Below are 17,774 nucleotides of genomic sequence, written 5' to 3'. Positions count from 1 at the left end.
ATGAATCAGTCCGACACGTGCAGCTTTTAAACACAAAGGTATATTTTTGCGTCAGGTCCAACGGAACAAACGTGACGTCCTCCTGCGAGGTTTTCATGCAACAGAAAAAACAGGTCGGGGAAGAAGGGAAGGCAGGGAGGAAAGAAGGAAGGGCGTGTGTTTATTCTTCCCGCACAGGGCACCAGTTCGTCAGAGGCAGTGGCAATAGAAAATGGTCACGCTGGAATCGAGGGGCAGCTGTTGTACCTCATCACACCAGCAGGAGGCAGTGACACTGTTGGATTCCCCCAAGGCAAGAGCTGCTGGGAGAGCTCCCGTGCAAATGATGCGTTTCCCAGTTTAACGCCAGTCCAGTCCCGTGTCGGCTGCACCAGCGCAGTTGTCCGACCCTCCTGGTTGAATTTGAACCGCGCCACCGCTGAATAGAATCACCCACAAAGTAAAAGAAAGGGCTAAGAGACTCGTGTGGTAGCAGAATGTTTGGCCTCGAAACTCCCTCCAGGTGAAACGCTTCAGTGGTTAATTTGACAAAATATCCACCCCCCCCAAACATAACAATTAATGCATTTCTAATACTTGAGCCTGTTTATTAAGGGGGTTAAAGCAAGGACACAAAGTCATGTCGGGGATTCTAATTTCAGCCTTTTTGTTTCAGAAAAATAAATAAAACTTAACACACAAACCCATTAGAATCCTGAATTTTTAAACTGCACCTTAGTCAAAACAAATATCATACAGCGTATTCTTTTAAATGAGTTAGACAGTAATTACCAACATGCTAAAGATTACACCTATCACTTCACGGCAGACCGATTTCTTTACACTTTAATTTCTTTTTTATAAAATCTTTAACAGACTTGCTTAAATAGCAACTACAGCTGTCAGATAAGTATGCTCTAATATTCATTATAGTAAGTGGATCAGAGGGGAAGGGCATATAAAATATGAATTAACAATACTATATTAAGGGAAAAATGCTGTGACAAACACTCTTAGGTTGCATAACAGCAGCTTAATATGTTAAATATTTATTAAGACATATTTTCCATCAATACTTGAATTGTATGCCATTCCTTAGCATGTATAAAGCAACACATTGTGGAATAAATTAAAAAATGTTTTGGTGTTTTCCAATTTGCCGAAACAGGCTTTTGAGGTATTTTAACTGTTTAACTCGAATTTAACTGAAATATACTGACTGAAATAACGGTCTGGATTAGGTAGACAGGAGCCATGCTGGTATAGCTGTGGGCGGCAGCCCTGTTTTACGTGTGCCATGCTTTTATTGTGAAATCACACCTCTGATCAGCACATCTCTCTGCCGTGCCCACTACATCCAGGAGGTTATAAAAGCATCCATGATGAACGAGCCCTTGGTGAGATCTCTTTCTGTCGGAGGGAGCGGGAGAAGGGAGGGATGGAGGGAGGGAGGGCTGTTCAAAGAGCAAGACAAATATTTAATCTTTTTCTGGTGCGGTGCCGAGGAAGCTGCAGAGCTACAAAGATGCGTTTTTGTTTTTTATTTTTTTGTGTTTTTTTCATTCCTCTTGGATTCTGCCGTCATGCAGTTGGTCGGGATCATGCAGTGACGGATTACAACTATCTGAAGTTTTATAGCTCGCTGTCCAAGAACTTGATTTTTTTTTAAATACTTAGAAATTAAGAACAAGAAAATCAAAAAACAACACAACATGATAATACTGTGATAATAAAAGTTAGCCCCCGGGCATACAAGTGCATATTGGCATGCACACGCTCACGCAGAAATGCACAGACACTCTCTATAAACACGTGGTGGCTCAAAATGATATGTGCTACTTGGTTGTCAGTGGTTAAATGCATCGTGGGATTGACCCCTTACCTCCCCCCCCCACCCCCAAGAAAATTCACAATCTTTGACGTGAACAGATCCAACCAATCACAAGCACAACTTACATCTCTCTCTCTCTCTCTCTCTCTCTCTCTCTCTCTCTGTCACTGTAAACTGGAACGTGGTCATCGTCAGCAACGTAATCAAGTAAAACAATAAAGAGTAATAAAAACGCATAAATAAAACAACACGACAGAGGAAAAAAAAAGATATGTACACGTGGCCAAAAAACAAAAAAACAAAAAATTGAAGCACGTCTCAGATTTACAAGTCAACAGAAATGCCAGTAGAGGGCGATAAAAACCTGGTGGGATCTTCGGCCTTCATTTTTCTCAGCGAAAGGTCATATAGAGGTAGAATCCCAATAAGCCCCCCCCTCCTCCCCCCACGCCCACCCTCTCTCCCCCCACCCATATTTGGGTCCGAACCAGGAAGCTGCGCTACATAATACTGCCTGTCGATTGCCAGAAAAGTGCGCGCCACGCACGAAGGACAGACGTACCTCATCATATGATATACACAGGCGTACAGTATATATACATGATATACATGTGTGTCAGAGGACCGATGGAGTGAACCCCACCCTGAACGACAAAAAAAAAAACAACAGAAAAAAAACAACAGAAAAAAAGAAGACAAACAACAAAAAAAAAAAGAACTTCCATATTGTGTCACAAACTCTCTGGAAGCCGCCCCCCCCCCCCACACCGTTCCAGAGAGAGAGAGGGAGGGACGGAGATTCCTGGGATCCTTTAAAATAAATGTCATGTCTTCTTCCTCGTTTTTCGCCCCAACGATAAGGTCAGATTCTCTCAGCCTGACTCCAGACTCTTCCACCCTTGCGCGCGACAAACCCCCCCCCACCCGCCCCGGAAATGAGAAAGTTGATGATATGAGCGATGAGAACCATCATGCATTGATTTTGAGTGGCGTTTTTTTAAATAGCAACAGAGAGGATGAGAAATGGGGACAGGGTCGGAGCATGGTGGTGCGAGAGGTGGTGGGGGTTTAGGGGTGGGGGCGTCTCAGAACTGGGAGGCGGAGCTGGGGTCGCACTGGAGTAGCCGGACGATGGACGGGTCGCTTTTGGCACCTTTGATGAATTCCTCCAGGGACAGCTTGCCTGCAAAGGAACACAGAAGTTTTTTTTTCCCCGTCAAGTAATAGCTATTTTATTTAAAGCGCCTGTACACGATATGCTTTCACCACTAGATGTCATAGTTTTTCAAAGCTTGCACTCCACGGTAAATTGTTGACTCTATACTCTGCAAACAGGATATTTTGAGCGGGCTCTACATATACAATTTTTTTAATTGATTTTCCTTTTCCTGTAAACTACAACTTAGGTTAGCATTTTAGCAAGCTACGCTACTCTCAGCTGCCAGTAATCAACAAGTGGGAGAGCAATGCACACAGAGGGTGGTCTCAATTATAGAAACAATTTAAAGGTCCAGTGTGCAAAATTTGGCTTGATTTATGATTTTTATATTGGTAAAAGCTTGACACACAGCCTATTAATAAATAAATAAAAGGGTAAGCTCAGTGTACAATAACAGTTCTTATATGTATATAAGTATTACATAGAGCAAGGTTCTTGCGAACAGTGAGCTGCCATCTTGCACCACCAAATTTTGAAGGAAGCCTGGAGTGGACAATCCAGCTCGCCTGACAGTGCGTTTTGTATTTAGGGTGACTGCTTGCATCTTCAAATAAACCAATGAAGAAGAAGGTGGACGAGGTATCCAGGTTTGTGCTCGCAGGCCACCATAGTTCAGTGGCAAGCTCGGGAGAGGTAGGGTACGAAGTCCCTAAGGGACTTAAGTGAAAGAGCCCTGCAATCTAAAACGTAACCACTTGATGTCGCTGTTTCTTCTTTAAAACGTCTAAATATGACGCACTTCACAAGTTACTAACAGTAGCTGAATATTGCAAATGCAGTTAAAGAGGTTTTTTTTTTGTTGTTGTGTTTTTTTGTGAAACATTACTTCAAGAGAAGCCTTTCCTTGCTTTAATGCTTCCCGTCGCCTGTTCCTGCGAGAGGTGAACCAAAGGTCTGAGTGCGACGCAGAAAGAAGGGATCAAATATTACACGTGCGCGCTAATTAATTCTCTTGATGCTTTCCGTTAAAGCAAAGCCCCTATCAGATCAGGATTTTCAATACACTGCCACGGCTGCCGCTCTCTCGCTGTCTCCCTCCTTCCCTCCCGCTTCTTCCTCTCACCATCATTATTGAGGTCCATTTGTCTGAAGATCTTATCTGTCCTCTTCTCCGGCGTGGATTCATCTTCTGGCATCTTCATCACTGATGACACCATCTTGTAGATGGCCTGGTAGATGAAAAGGGAGAGACAGAGGGAGGAGAGGCATGACGCGGGGGCCTGTTTGTGTGTGTGTGTGTGTGCATGTGTGCCGAGCAGAAAGTGAATTGAAGCCAGTGGGAGGCCATTAGGAGGACTCAGGGAGAGGAAACTAAAACACGACTGAACTGAAAAACAAAGTCGCCACAGCTTTTAGGGCAACGCGACAAACGCGCTCTCTGAAGTTGGCCGTGATTCACCGCCACATGCGTCTGCTAACGCTACGAGCCGCTCCCCTCATATGGCAACGAGGGGGCCACGTGCAGATGTACATTGTCGTTGTCGCCGCCACCGCCGACGGATTGCGTGTTCTAGCAGGGAGGCGAGGGATGATGGGGCTGTTTTGGAGCTTACCGTATCGATCCGATCCATCATTATGTGTTGACCAATACGAGAGGCTCGCCTCCCCCTAATAGCATTAAATCAACTGAGGCTCTGAGTGTCGGCCGGCCCCTGACACCATCGACACGGATTTTTAAAGCCCCCCTGTGGGGGGCCCGCAGGGTGTCGACGCTGCCTCTAGATCAGTTTTACAGCGTGGCCCACATGACAGAAGCTAAAATGTGCTGTCGAGGGTAAGAAATAGGAGCACAGATTAGCAGTTTACGATACACTAGAGTTCTGTGGTTGTCAAAAAAAATCGAGTCCCTCTCTCTCTTTAATTACTGTCTAATTAATTTTTTATTATTATTTTTTGTATTGTTTTTAGTACTGTATATATGTATATATATATATATATACATATGTATATATATATATATATATATATACATATGTATATGTATGTATGTATATATATATATATATGTATATATATATATATATATATATATATATATATATATATACATATATACATACATATATATGTATGTATATGTATGTATATATATATATATATATATATATGTATATATATATATATATATATATATATATATATATATATATATATATATATACACATACATATATATATATATATATATATATATATATATATATATATATATATATATATACATATATACATACATATATATATGTATGTATATATATATATATATATATACATATATATATATATATATATATATGTGTATACACATATATATATGTGTGTATGTATTATATATATGCATACACATATGTATATCATTCCACCAGTATGTTAGCTGTAGCCATTAATATTCATCCGGAAATGATGATGATGATGATGATGATGATGATGATGTTGATGAAACCAAGCAGCCCAAACGTTCCTCCGACAAGTCACGAGAGCCGCTAACGTCAGCGCTTCCGATGCAGCCGGTCCCCTCAGCTGAGATGCACGTCAAAACACGTCAAGTGAAGCCGGGGTCCGGAACACTTGGCTCATCATGGAAACACATATGATGGCTGCTAATCAAGCGCGAGAGAGACACGTGGTGTGCTGGGAGCGTCAGTGGCTGCACGCGACTTGCATTCATCTTTCTTCGCCCCTTGCCTATTTCTCCCAAGGCATGGCCGAGATACTGACATGTGCACTTCAGATGTCTAAAATGCTTGAAAAGAAGACATTGAGACATTGCGATACATTCTCCATACATTTGATGTTCAATTTCGCTGCTACGTTGATGACACCCAGTTCTACCTGTCAGTTAAACCTGACTCCTCCTTCCCACCCTCCACCCTCACCCACTTCCTCTTAGAAATTAAATCTTGGTTTAACTTCCATCCATCCATCCATCCATTTTCAATACCTGCTTCTTCCCGAGCTCAGAGTCACGGGGGTCTGCTGGAGCCGACCCCAGCTGTCATAGGGTGAAGGCACTGTACACCCTGGACAAGTTGCCAGTTCAACCCCTAACTCCCGAAACTTAACAGTGACAAAACAGACCTCCTCCTCCTCCTCGGTACCAAATCCACCTTATCCAAAGCCGACAGTTTGACCCTCACCATTGACAGCTCCACAGTGTCCCCTTCTTCTCAGGTTAAGAGTCTGAGTGTCATCCTCGACAGCTCACTGTCTGCATATTTTCACCCACGAAACATGAATTGTCTCCACCTATTTTTCACATCTCACCTCCCATCCTGGTCCACAGTCTCGTCACCTCCCGTATTGATTGTAACTCACTCCATTTTGGTGTCCCTCACAAATGTACAAATGTATCTACGAGCTCCAACTGGTTCAGAACTCTGCAGCTTGTAGTATTTCCAGAATCACCACCTTGCACCACATCAGCCCCTGTCCTCCAACAGCTTTACTGGCTCTTGGTCAAAATCAGAATCAACTCCAAAATTCTTGTATACTTTTAGGGCCATCCACAACCTAGCCCTCCATCTACCTGCCTGATCTCTTCCACACTGCCACCACCTCTCGCTGCCTCAGGTCTCCCCCCTCCCTCAACCTCTCTGTAACCTCCCCCTGTCTCAGCACCATGTGGCAGAGCGGCTGAAAGCTCTGCTCCCTTACTCTGGACATCGCATCCCATCAGACATCGGTTATATTGACTCTCTTTCTCTGTTCAAATCCACACTTAAAATTTATTCATTCAAGGCAGCCTACTCTCTCGAACTGCGTTATTCTATTTTGCTTTGTTTATTTTGTTTTATTATTTATGACTAATTATTTTACCGTGTGTAGCTTTCATCTGTTGTTTTATTGCATTTGTTTTATCTTTGGAAATGTCCTTGAATGTTAAGAAAGGCACTTATAAATAAAATGTATTATTGTGGAATTATGATAAAACACGGTGACTTTTAAGAAAGGCTCTTTTTTTCCAGGACCCTTCAAGAAGTTTGCAGAGGCAGAAAAATAAATTGAGCAAGTGGGAGCAAAGCTCTTTCCAAACTTTTACTGGGCAGAATTTAGACGGGTATTTTTGGGGGGGAATTTTGGAGCACAGGAGCCCTGAAAAGTAATTTGACTACATGGACACACAAAGCTTTTGAAATTGGCAGGAGGGTCTCACTGGTGAGAAGCTACACACGCCAACCACTGTCAGAATATTCTGAGAGCTGCCAAATACTTTCAGTTTTGCTCAACTACTAAATTTGATTTGTAGTTGTGACTATTTGACCAAATGTGAGACTTCATTACTCATCGGTAAATACTGCTGTTGGCTAACACTTCACTTGTGCTACAATGCACAAGGCAAACAGCACTAAGGCAAAAGAGAGACTGAACAGGCAGGTGGGAGCTATATAGCAGTTGGCAAGCACCAACCTGCTGCATGTGAGGGCCTAGTGTGAGGCTCAGAGGAAACCAAACTTCTGGGGACTGTCAAAAATGTGAAACTTTTTCCAAAACCAAAGCGTCACTCTTTCAACTTCTGACATTTACAAGCTTGCTGTATCTTCCAGTTGGAGTCTCTACTGAACCCCCGTCATGATACCACTCCACAGACAAAAATTCTGATTGGTTCAATCATCTTCAAAGCAGGTGAAAATGACTCGCCTGGCAGCTTTTCATGACGGACGTCCCAGAATTCAGACTTGGAACAGATTTGCTGTGCGTGTCTGGGTTCATTTAGTTTTGTTTGATACAAATCCCCAATTGTGGCAGTGCAATATTAAAAACAAAAAAAGAAAAACACTCTAAAAAAAACTCAAAAAACAAAACACAAACCAAAAAAAAAACCAAACCAAAAAAAACTGGCAAAATGTAAATAAAATTAATAATAATTAAATTACAGCAATATTGCCCCAACTTTTCTATTAGCCTTGTTTTTTGAGTTATCTGTTTATTTTTTTTTAGCTTACAAAATTCAAGAAGAAGAATCAGAATCATCACAATGGGGAAAATTCCAAATGCCTGTGAATTACCTGCATTTTAAGTTAAATGGATAAACTCAAAAGTCAATGCTACAATTTCATCTCTTGGGTCTCTCAGAAAGATGCGGATGAGTGGTTGAGTCAAAGTGTGTTTTAGGTTGTGAACGCCGGCTATAGAGTCTGTCGTCCAACAGACCTGCTGACCTCCGCTATCAGGACAATCATACGTTCTTGTTCTCACCGCCTTACTTACTCAGACACAACAGGCCCCTCCTCTCCCATCCCACAGTGTGTAACCTCATTGAGCTCCACTATAATCCCAGTATTCTGCACACTCAGGGATAAACTCCGGTTAAATTTAACTTGATAATCCATTAGAGCCCAGTAGTGGTGCACGCACACACACACACACACACGCACACGCACACGCACGCACACACACACCCGCACCAGGACATACAGGAGGATCCTCGTAGTCATTCTCCCTTTAAAGTGACCGGATTACGTAAGGCACTAATTTACAATCACTTGTCCTGATGCAAACTGTTGCCTCTGCCAAAATGGCGCTCCGAGTGCACTCTTAATGTATTTGCATTTAAGTGCTTGAGCCTCTTTGCACTTACTTATCTGCAAAGTATTAACTTACATAATTAAAGCGAGCCTTTATGGTAAGTACCCTCGGTCTGCTTGATCTATATGAAGGGTTGAAGAGAAGGAGATAAAGCAGCAAGTTTCTGGGAAATTTAACGTGTACATCGATGTTGAAGCACCAGAAAAAAAAAAAAAGAGTCCAGAACAGGGCGATTTCTTTCCGCACCGTATGTGTTCACTAAGTGCATCATTTAGTTCCAAGACTGAGAGATTTTTGTGACATTTTGGGGTCGTACGTCTCCCCTCGTGTCACTTTGTTACTCATTTAAGCCCTGGTGATCTTTAAGGGGGCGCCAGTCTTTCCTCAAAGGGAACAAGTGGATTTCACACCTGACACTGTCACTCCTTATGAGGAGCAAAACCTTCCAGTGTGAAAAAGGTTTGCTGTTCCCTCTGCAGTATTTAAGACACGGACAGAAGGTTGCCATCAAGAGGAAGAACTTCATATGTTTTGAACTTGAGACGTTGGCATTTAACAAGCGAGGACAAATATCAAGTAAGGATTGTCCAATTAACGGTAGGCTTGGCATTCCACTATAGTTTTTTACTTTGCATTGCATTAGGATGTGACTCCTGTGCTGCGCCAATTGAGCGGCGTGCTTAATCTAGGGAAACATCAGGCTCTAATCTGGGAAGAGGAAACAATCTGATGAATTGGATATTTTGCACACTCAAGTCCCTGGCAACTTTCCCGGGCCAAATGCACGACATGAGCGCTAGATGCAAATAGTGCATGGTTGAAAGAAACAAAACGGCAGGCGAAATCCTAAAATGGAAGAGTGAGCAGCTGACAGCTGATGTTCGGGGATTGTCGATGTTGGGAGAAAAATACTGCGGATTAGTTGCATTGGGACAGGTTGGAGAGGTAAACTAGCTTCAGTACGGCTCAGTACAGGCATGATTTGTCTGGTCCGTAAAGTCAACACAGGCCGACAGAAAGGATCTCAGAATAATCATCAGACTAGAGAATGGATCACTGGGAAAGAACCCTCCTTTTGATTCTAATATATATATATTTCTTTTACTGGTTATATGGAGCACTAGGGACCAAGTGGAGAGACTGGGATGATGTGATGGAGAGTCTAAGTCACTGATTTACTAAGATCTGGCATGCACAAAAATGGATTGCACAGGCAAACAGATTGCGCCCGCTGTTAGTTTGTGAGAGACGAGTGAACTACTACTAACATTTCACATGCACTACCGGTTTTTGCCACACAGAATATTGGTAAGAGAGAGAGAGAGAGAGACAGAGAGAGAGAGACAGAGAGAAAGAGGGAGAGAGAGAGGGAGAGAGAGAGAGAGGGAGAGAGAATGATTGTCACAAGGTGCTCAAATGGAAAGATTATGCTGGGACAGAAAGCCTAATTCATGTGTTTCAAATGGGACAGAACGGCTAAATAGAGTGTTTACAGCAGGAAATGGTGTAAATGGAGACAGAGTGAAGAATACAGGGAAAAGAAAAGCTAAATGGAGGAAAGTATAATGGGATGGACTGCCTTAATGGACTGGCTACAGTGTGACAAAGAGGCTAAACAGACGTGCTAATGTCGACAGATTGGCTAAGCAAGCTGCCTTGAGCGAAGAAGAAGACTAAATGGACCGGGAACAGTGGGGAAAGATCCTGGCGAAGGAAAACGAAGAAGGCGAAAAAAATTGAATGGAACTGCCCTGTTCACCGTGCGCACACACTTCACAAAATCACAGGTGAAGAGGCTACATTTCCACTGTTGCCTAGCAACGTGCTGTTGCGTCACTTTAGCGTTAAAAAAATAAATACTTAGTCAGGTGCAGCAGCATTACATATCAAAGCGTTGACACCTTTTCACTTTCTGCTTGAGCATTATCTTTTTAATGATTAAATACGCTGACGATTGACAGTTAAATGTTGCACAACATGCACTGGGTTTAACTAAATGAGATTATTTGAAAATGAGTTAATTGCCATTTTTTTAAACTCTGTTACTGTTTTCACTTTTTAACAAAAAACTTTTGGAACAATAGCTCAAATATTTTGCCCCTCCAAAGGAGAAAAGCTTTACCGTCCCAATATTAAAAATCTAGAAACAGCGTTGTTTGAGTTGAGCCAAAAACCACCAAACGTCCGCCTTACTTCCCGGAGGCAAAGCAGCTCACCTGCACAATCTCCAGCATCTCGTCGCGGCTGATGTACCCGTTCCCGTCGAGATCGTACATGCTGAACGCCCACTTGAGCTTCTGCTCCAGCTTGCCCCGCGACGTCACGCTCAGGGCGATGATGAACTCCCGGAAGTCTATCGTGCCGTCGCCGTTGGTGTCGAAGGTTCGGAAGACGTGCTCGGCGAACTTGGAGGCGTCACCGTACGGGAAGAAGTTGGCGTAGATTTTCTTGAACTCCTCCACATTGAGCGTTCCACTTGGGCAATCCTTCAAAAAACCCTGGCGGCAAAGGAGAGCAGTTTCTCAGGGTTTTCACTCCGGTATTTCAGTATTCTAGGAAAACATTTCTGACACAGGAGTTGGACCAGTATGTTACAATGCTTCATTGACGTGCCGCTTCCTTTTGAGAGTTTAAAGGAGCACTTTTTGATAAGGAGATTAGTCTTGGGTCATGAAAGCAATTCCATCTTCTTTTCAGACAGTTACGGACGAGAAGGGCTGCATTGTGCCGAATAAGGAGTTAAAAGCCACACGTCACTTTCCGCTTTTGTTCAGCGCAGACACTCTTAAGATAGCGATAGAGACGAGTGGGTCACAGTTTATTGTTCTCTCAACACTATTTCTTTTGGCATTATTCATATTTTTATCTCCAAACGGATGCCATGGAAGGCCCACAGTGGAGAACTGTGGAAAAACAATGTCAATGGAAATCGCTCTGATATGATGACATTTTAAAAGAAGAAAATGATAAAACTTTGATCAGATCCAAGTTGCTGGCTACTGCACATACATGGCAAAGCAAAGTGAACTTTAACAAGATATATGCCTATTAGTAGCATATATCTTATGTATAAAACTCGTTACTTTTAGTAGTGAATAGTGAGTTAATATAGTATTTGAAGTAAACTCTTATCATTTCATGGCACTTCATTGCTTTAAACGCTACAGCAAAAATAGAAAACAAGGGATAATGTATGAGAATACCTACATTGTTTGCAGTTTCCATTGTTTAACAATGTAATGTATGCAGTGTTTTAATATGACAACTCTTAAAGAATTGTTAGGCAGTAAGCAGGCGGATGTCTTCCAGTCACCTACTGAGGGGTCGCCATTTCTACTAAACGTTTCCCAAATACATTTGGAATCTTGCTGATCCATCTTAAAAGCTTTGCTCTCAAGAGTTTTACTAACACTGAGTAACTAATGGAACCAGCTTTTCAGCAGCTGCACGCTGGGCTTAAAAACAACAAAAATTCTGAATAAAATCAAGCACAAGAAGTCGCAAAGGCGAGTTCAGCTGCCAGTCAAGAGAGTGGCATGAATGCTGCAATATTGGCAGGTTCTTCAGAACATTAAAAGCAAAAAAAAAAAAAAAAAAAATATATATATAGCGATGAAGACTTTTCTTTGGAAAAAAAAAAGTTTTCTCTTTACCCCTGACTAGTGTTGTCAACAATTTTGTTAAACAGTGCGTCGCCATGGGGCGACGACACGCGGCGATGGTCCTTCACGCAAATGAAAGCCTCAAGCTGTTGCTAACTGGCTCAATTGGGAACAAGAACATAGAACTTTATCTAAAGATCAGTTCTCTTTCAAGATCAGAAAGTTTTAAGTTGATAATAGTTAAAATAAATACATTTAAAAAATAAACAAATCCACATTTATCAAAATACACGGGTATCAGTTATCCTTCCAGAATTTCACTTCTGCAAATAAAAATAGCAAACGCTGGGTGGTGAACTGCGCAAGGCCCACCTCCAGTATGGGATGAAGGGTAAAGATCTGAAAATAGGTAAGAATGGCACCTTTAATTTGACTCTTCCAGGAGCGGTAATATCCTTGTGACCGCAGCTGGTGTAATGAGAGCAAAAGGGAAGAGGGGCGGGGGCGGAGAGTGGGTGGGTGTGGGGGGGTTGGCGAGGTGACAGTTTGACATGCAGAGCTCTCACTCAGGACAGCTCGCACAGCTGTTCCATAGGTTTAATCCGTGCACAAAGCCATAAAGCCGGGCCACAAACACACATCCATGCTGACAAGATGAGATAAGTCAAGCTCTTGGGTCAGTGCGCACTTCATCATCTCAACAGACTACATGTGGTGGTGCGGCGGGGGACTGTCTTCAATGGAGGCATTCGTCACACTGAAGGCTCCTGTCATTGTGATTGCTTATTGAAAATGGCCATTGCAGAGAGGAAGAATTAGGTTTTGCATGGTGGAAATGGTCCCGTTCACACATTGACAGGTAGGCATATTAAAGTGCATTCAAAGTACTGACAAAAATAAGCCTGTTTTGTTTCGTCCGCTCGATAGCGCTCGTCACAATCCAACTGACTTACGTTGGACGTTAAGACGCAGAGCTGCAAAAGCACTGCGTGTACGTGCCTTAATTTTCTCACAATAAGAGGCCTCGTTAACGTGCACGTGTATTACATAACTTGGCATAAAGAAATTGAAATTCAGCTGGCACAATGTGTTCAGTGATGTCTCTCAAAGCTTTTGCCAGCGAGGTGTTGATTTGTTTTGCTACTGAGGTTTTTTGTCTAAGGGTATTTCAGTAAAGAACAAGATGTTTTGCTTTTTTCACGTCTAATTTGCAGACTGTTGACCCTGTTATTGCATTCATTCGTATATTCATATATATATGTATATATGCAAATTGTATTGTTCGGTTGCCTCTAAAATCTTTCTCAATAAAACCTTTTAATAATAAACACTGCGAGACAATAACAGAGCAGGTTAGCTGCCTGCGGGGCCACAGTGAAGCCTTCTGCCACTTGACAGCCCGTTAGTTAACGGAAGAGCACAAAGCTTAAATAATAAGTTACAAAATGTGTCTTTTTTAATTAATTCATCTTCGCCACGTAGACCAGCGAGATAGGCTTCTATTTGCTAAAACATATTGCATTGACGGTATAACTGTACAGTATCTGTATGTTACTGTCATGTTGTAAATCTTGTCAAAAAAACACGAGGAAAATGTAGAAACAACAAAGAAAACTAGAATCCCTATACAATACCATACCACTTTTGCATCCACGTTAACTACCAGTTAAAAGTTTGGACACACCTGTTTCTTCTTTATCTTTACTACTTTCTCCACTGTAGATACACACTGAAGACATCAAACATATGACCAAGACACGTGGATAAATGTGGCAAAAGCAAAAAAAATGTTAAATACCAAAATATGTGATGTTATATATATTTCATATGAAGGGTGGTTATTCTAGATCATCTAAAATATAAAAAACTTTTTGTTTAATACATATTCCATATGTGTTCATTCATAGTGTTGATGCCTTGATGACAAACTACAATGTAAATAGTCATGAAAAAACAAAAAAACATTAAATCAGAAGTACGTGTCCACACTTTTGACTGGTAGTGTAATTCAGCCTAACATGAAAACAAAAATGTTAGTGAACCTAAATCACTTGGCCAATCAACATCAAAAGACAGGCTGTTCTCACACTACTCAGCATTCACTGCCTATGCTTATGTGCAAATAAATTATAATTGCTGTTCACCACAGCAGCTGTAAATTTAAATGCCTTCTGAGGGACTGCTAAGTCCCAATGGGCTTACGGAGGGTGAGCGCAACCTGAACCCGAACACAACAAGTCAGAGCTGCACATAAGAAAAATGTAACAGGTACACTTGCAGTGATTTACCTTGTGTCAGCAGAAACAAAAGAAAATCCCATCGTGCTCAAATCTGACATGTACGAGATGTTTCTTGGACTTCTTTTGTATGCACAGTTTGTCTCCTCACCTTGTACCACTCCTGCAGCTCGTGGTCCGAGAACTCGGTGTTCTCCCGGAGGTCCTGCAGCATCTCCGGCCGCAGCTTGCTGTTCTGTTTCCCCATGTCAGCGGGACGGGACGCAGGCGGGGTTTCCTTTAACAGCAACAACGGGAACTGTCGCACAATAGCCGGAGCCCTTTTTTTTTTTCTTGTCGGTTTCTTTTTTTTTCCACACCTGTCAATCCGAGACAAGAAGAGTGGAGGTCAGCGACAATTAAGCGGACAGGAGGGTGACCTCCTGTGACAAATGAGAGGGGAGGGGGAAAAAAACATCGGTCAGCAAGCGCCGGCACGTCATCGGAGTCTCTGCAGGAGAAGCAGATGACACGAACGTGTGAGCTGACAAAGTCTTGAGTGCACGGATTTCATAAGTGTAGCTCTTAGCTGCAGGAAGTAAATGCGGGGGAAAATGTTACTACCGGGTGCAAAAACCACCATCCAGCATCCATCCAGTCTACTCGCCAATTTCCACTTTATTTGCGTGGACTCCATTCATGAAATCTGTACTTTATTCACGAAATGTCGTCTTTTTTACGTCGACTTCTTTCACGAAATTTTCACTCTATTCATGAAATTTAAACTTAAAACTCAAAATGAAAACTCAAATAAAAATCTCCTTCCTGGAATGTTTTTTTTCTCTTCTCGTGGCCCTAATCCTCTTTTGTACAAAGGTATACAGCATCACTTAAAACTGAAAACCGACCACAGGCATCACGCTGACCGTTCAAATGAAATCAAAGCAAGCCTTGTCACTGTGTTGCATATCCCAGGTTCTGACGCAAGCCGTTACGCAACAGCGCACATCTTCAAACTGCCGCATCAGGGTAACAAATAAAATATTAAATAACCTCCGGACACACCCTCTGTTACGTCAAGCGCCAGCCCCTCCGATCACACTTCTGGGTTTATCTGGCCAGCTGTGTGCATGTGTGTATGTGTGTCAAATCAGATGTGTGAGCGTGTGACTGTGTGTGTGTGTGTGTGTGTGTGTGTGTGCGTGTGATCGCGTAACAGTCGTCTCAGAGCTCAACCTGCCTGACACGACACGATTTCAGTGATGCAACAACTAAAAGCAGCGGCCACTGAGAAACCAAATCCCGTAATTTTTATCCCCCCTAAATCCTCATCTGTGACATTGTCATTAGTACAGCTTTGGTGTGTCTTTGAGGGGATAAACCTTTTAAATAAATACATATTTCGGAAAAAAAAAGAAATCCGTCACACACGAGGTGTAACAGACCTAAAGGGATTAAAAAGGACAAAAAAAGAAGAGAATGAAAAAAGAACAAATTAGTAAAAACCATAAAATCTCATCACAATAGACATTGATCACTTTAATATCTGGACTGTTCATCCTATTTCAATATGGTAGCACAATAAACATTTACAACAAATAATGAGCTCAAGCAATTCTTTAATTGTTTATCTTTACTGTGAAATCAACATTTTTACTGAATTCAAGGAACAAATATCCAAAGAATGAGGCAGCAAATCTTTGCCTTGTTATTTCACTCCCTTGCATCCCGGCTTAGAGTCCTGAGCATAACCGTTACATATAGTGGATGTGTGTATAAATAATGCATTCAAAATGACAGTATCACCAGTGGTGGAATGGGCAGCGCTGACCTGTGCTGACCTGCGCCGGTCTTGCTCGGCGAACACAAAGAACATTGTGTGTATGGTTGTGTACCAGAGAGAAGGTGAGACCTGTTTGTGACCGTATGAGGCAATTCCGTGTGAATGAGAAAATGCTGCTGCGGCTAAAGAGAGAGAGATAGAGAGATAGAGAAAAAAAACATAAACGTGTGACTATTTGTCTCCTTCCGATGCCGATGAAATCAAACCAGGAATCCCCAGCAGGCCGGTGGACCAGAAGTTGCACAGTGACGGTAGTTTCGCGGCTAATTCCCAGGCTACCGACATTGAGACGTGACAACACTGCTTGTGGCTTTGATTGTTTTCTCTTTTTGGTGTGTTCCCGACTGCAGACCCTGAAAGTATGGAAACAGTAAACAGCATTTTGTGTCAGCTTGTGGGGCTTTTGCTTTGCTGGAATCAGCCACTATCAAAAAGGAAACGCCACAAGACGTCTTTTTTTGAAACTCCCATCGCTTTGCTCACAAAACTCCCATTTTTCTCAAGCACCTGCTGCCCAAAGTCAAGCCAGCGAGTCTCCGCTCATTTTGACGACACACGCACACACACACACACACACACACAAAAACCTGAGCGACTTTCTGCTCAAGCTGTGAGAGGCATCTGCGGAGCCGAGAGCCGTATGCACGGCGAAGTAGGTCTGGCCATAAAAAGCCAATTTGTGTTTCGCCGGGAAGTGGCGAGAGCAGAATCAGTGCAGTGCCTTTGTCTCAGATGAAACACATGCACTCTTAAGTGGCTGTAGTTGGCCGAGCCGCCCGGCTGCGGTTTTCTGGAGGAACGAGAGCCCGCTGAGTTTGTTGCGCGCATGTCTGTGTGCGCGCTAAGGGACGGCGGTACATTAGAAGGAATGCATTGAACGGAGGAGGAGGAGATTTAATGGGGTGAAAAAGGAACTATTGCCTGATTACGCCAACTAACGCTCACTGACATACACGGCAAGCCTCAACTTTAACCGCAAAAGGGAACAGAGTGAGGAGGTTTGTGGAGATTTTTGAACTATTCATATGTACATTGTATATTGTATATTGAGTCCTGACATGGACTGAAGATAAACGTTCTTTAACTGGTACAACTAGTTCGTACTGGTTTGAATCCCCTTTGCCTTCAAAGTTGCTTCATGGCATAGATTCGGCAAAGTGTGAGATTTTGGTCCGTATTGGTTTACGTTTTAGAAACCAGTTTGAGATGGTTCAACCTTTTGGACCTAACGTGTTGTTCTGCCAGAAGTATCTATCAAAAGACCATACTTCCTGTCCTAAAGTGATGGAATTTGTTAGCACCAACAGTTTGTTTGGTGGAAGGCGTTTAAATAGCCAGCACGTACTAAGGGGTCCAAAATGTGCCCAGAAAATTTTCCCTAATGCCAGCAGCAGAGGAGCAGCTGGCACGAGGCGAATGCTGTGCAAGTCCAAGCTTACCCTGCCATCCAAATGTCACAGCAGAAGTCATCAGAAATCATCGGACAAACGTTTTTCACTGCTTTGGTCAAAAGAATTGGCCTTAAAAGTCAAGAGCAAAACATAACACACCCCCTGAC

At 42.5% G+C, this 17,774-nt stretch overlaps 1 protein-coding gene across 1 annotated transcript; it reads right to left on the bottom strand.

Annotated features, from left to right (window-relative positions):
* Positions 1-24: 24 nt before the first annotated feature.
* LOC142877355 (hippocalcin-like protein 1) lies at positions 25-14,741 on the bottom strand. Its single transcript, XM_076011876.1, has 4 exons — positions 14,546-14,741; positions 10,772-11,053; positions 4,093-4,198; positions 25-2,993 (listed from the first exon to the last, which is right to left on the bottom strand). Exons 1-4 carry the CDS (start codon positions 14,639-14,641, stop codon positions 2,896-2,898), a joined length of 582 nt encoding a protein of 193 aa, XP_075867991.1. The 5' UTR covers positions 14,642-14,741; the 3' UTR covers positions 25-2,895.
* Between the last annotated feature and the right edge of the window lie 3,033 nt (positions 14,742-17,774).

This window comes from Nelusetta ayraudi, unplaced genomic scaffold, assembly GCF_046127955.1.
Source record: "Nelusetta ayraudi isolate G7.1 ecotype Tasmania unplaced genomic scaffold, CSIRO-AGI_Nayr_v1 ptg000135l, whole genome shotgun sequence".
Taxonomy (NCBI): Eukaryota; Metazoa; Chordata; class Actinopteri; order Tetraodontiformes; family Monacanthidae; genus Nelusetta; species Nelusetta ayraudi.
The sequence above is the reverse complement of the archived record's forward strand: the minus strand, read 5'-3'. Positions and strand labels throughout refer to the sequence as shown.

What these genes read in the sequence shown, in the direction of transcription:
- LOC142877355 (XM_076011876.1), bottom strand. Translation starts at nt 14,641, where the DNA reads ATGGGGAAACAGAACAGCAAGCTGCGGCCGGAGATGCTGCAGGACCTC. An exon ending in AGCTGCAGGAGTGGTACAAG is followed by an intron (nt 11,054 to 14,545) that starts GTGAGGAGACAA and finishes CTTTGCCGCCAG; the next exon opens with GGTTTTTTGAAGGATTGCCC. An exon ending in AATGGACCTCAATAATGATG is followed by an intron (nt 2,994 to 4,092) that starts GTGAGAGGAAGA and finishes GTTCCTTTGCAG; the next exon opens with GCAAGCTGTCCCTGGAGGAA.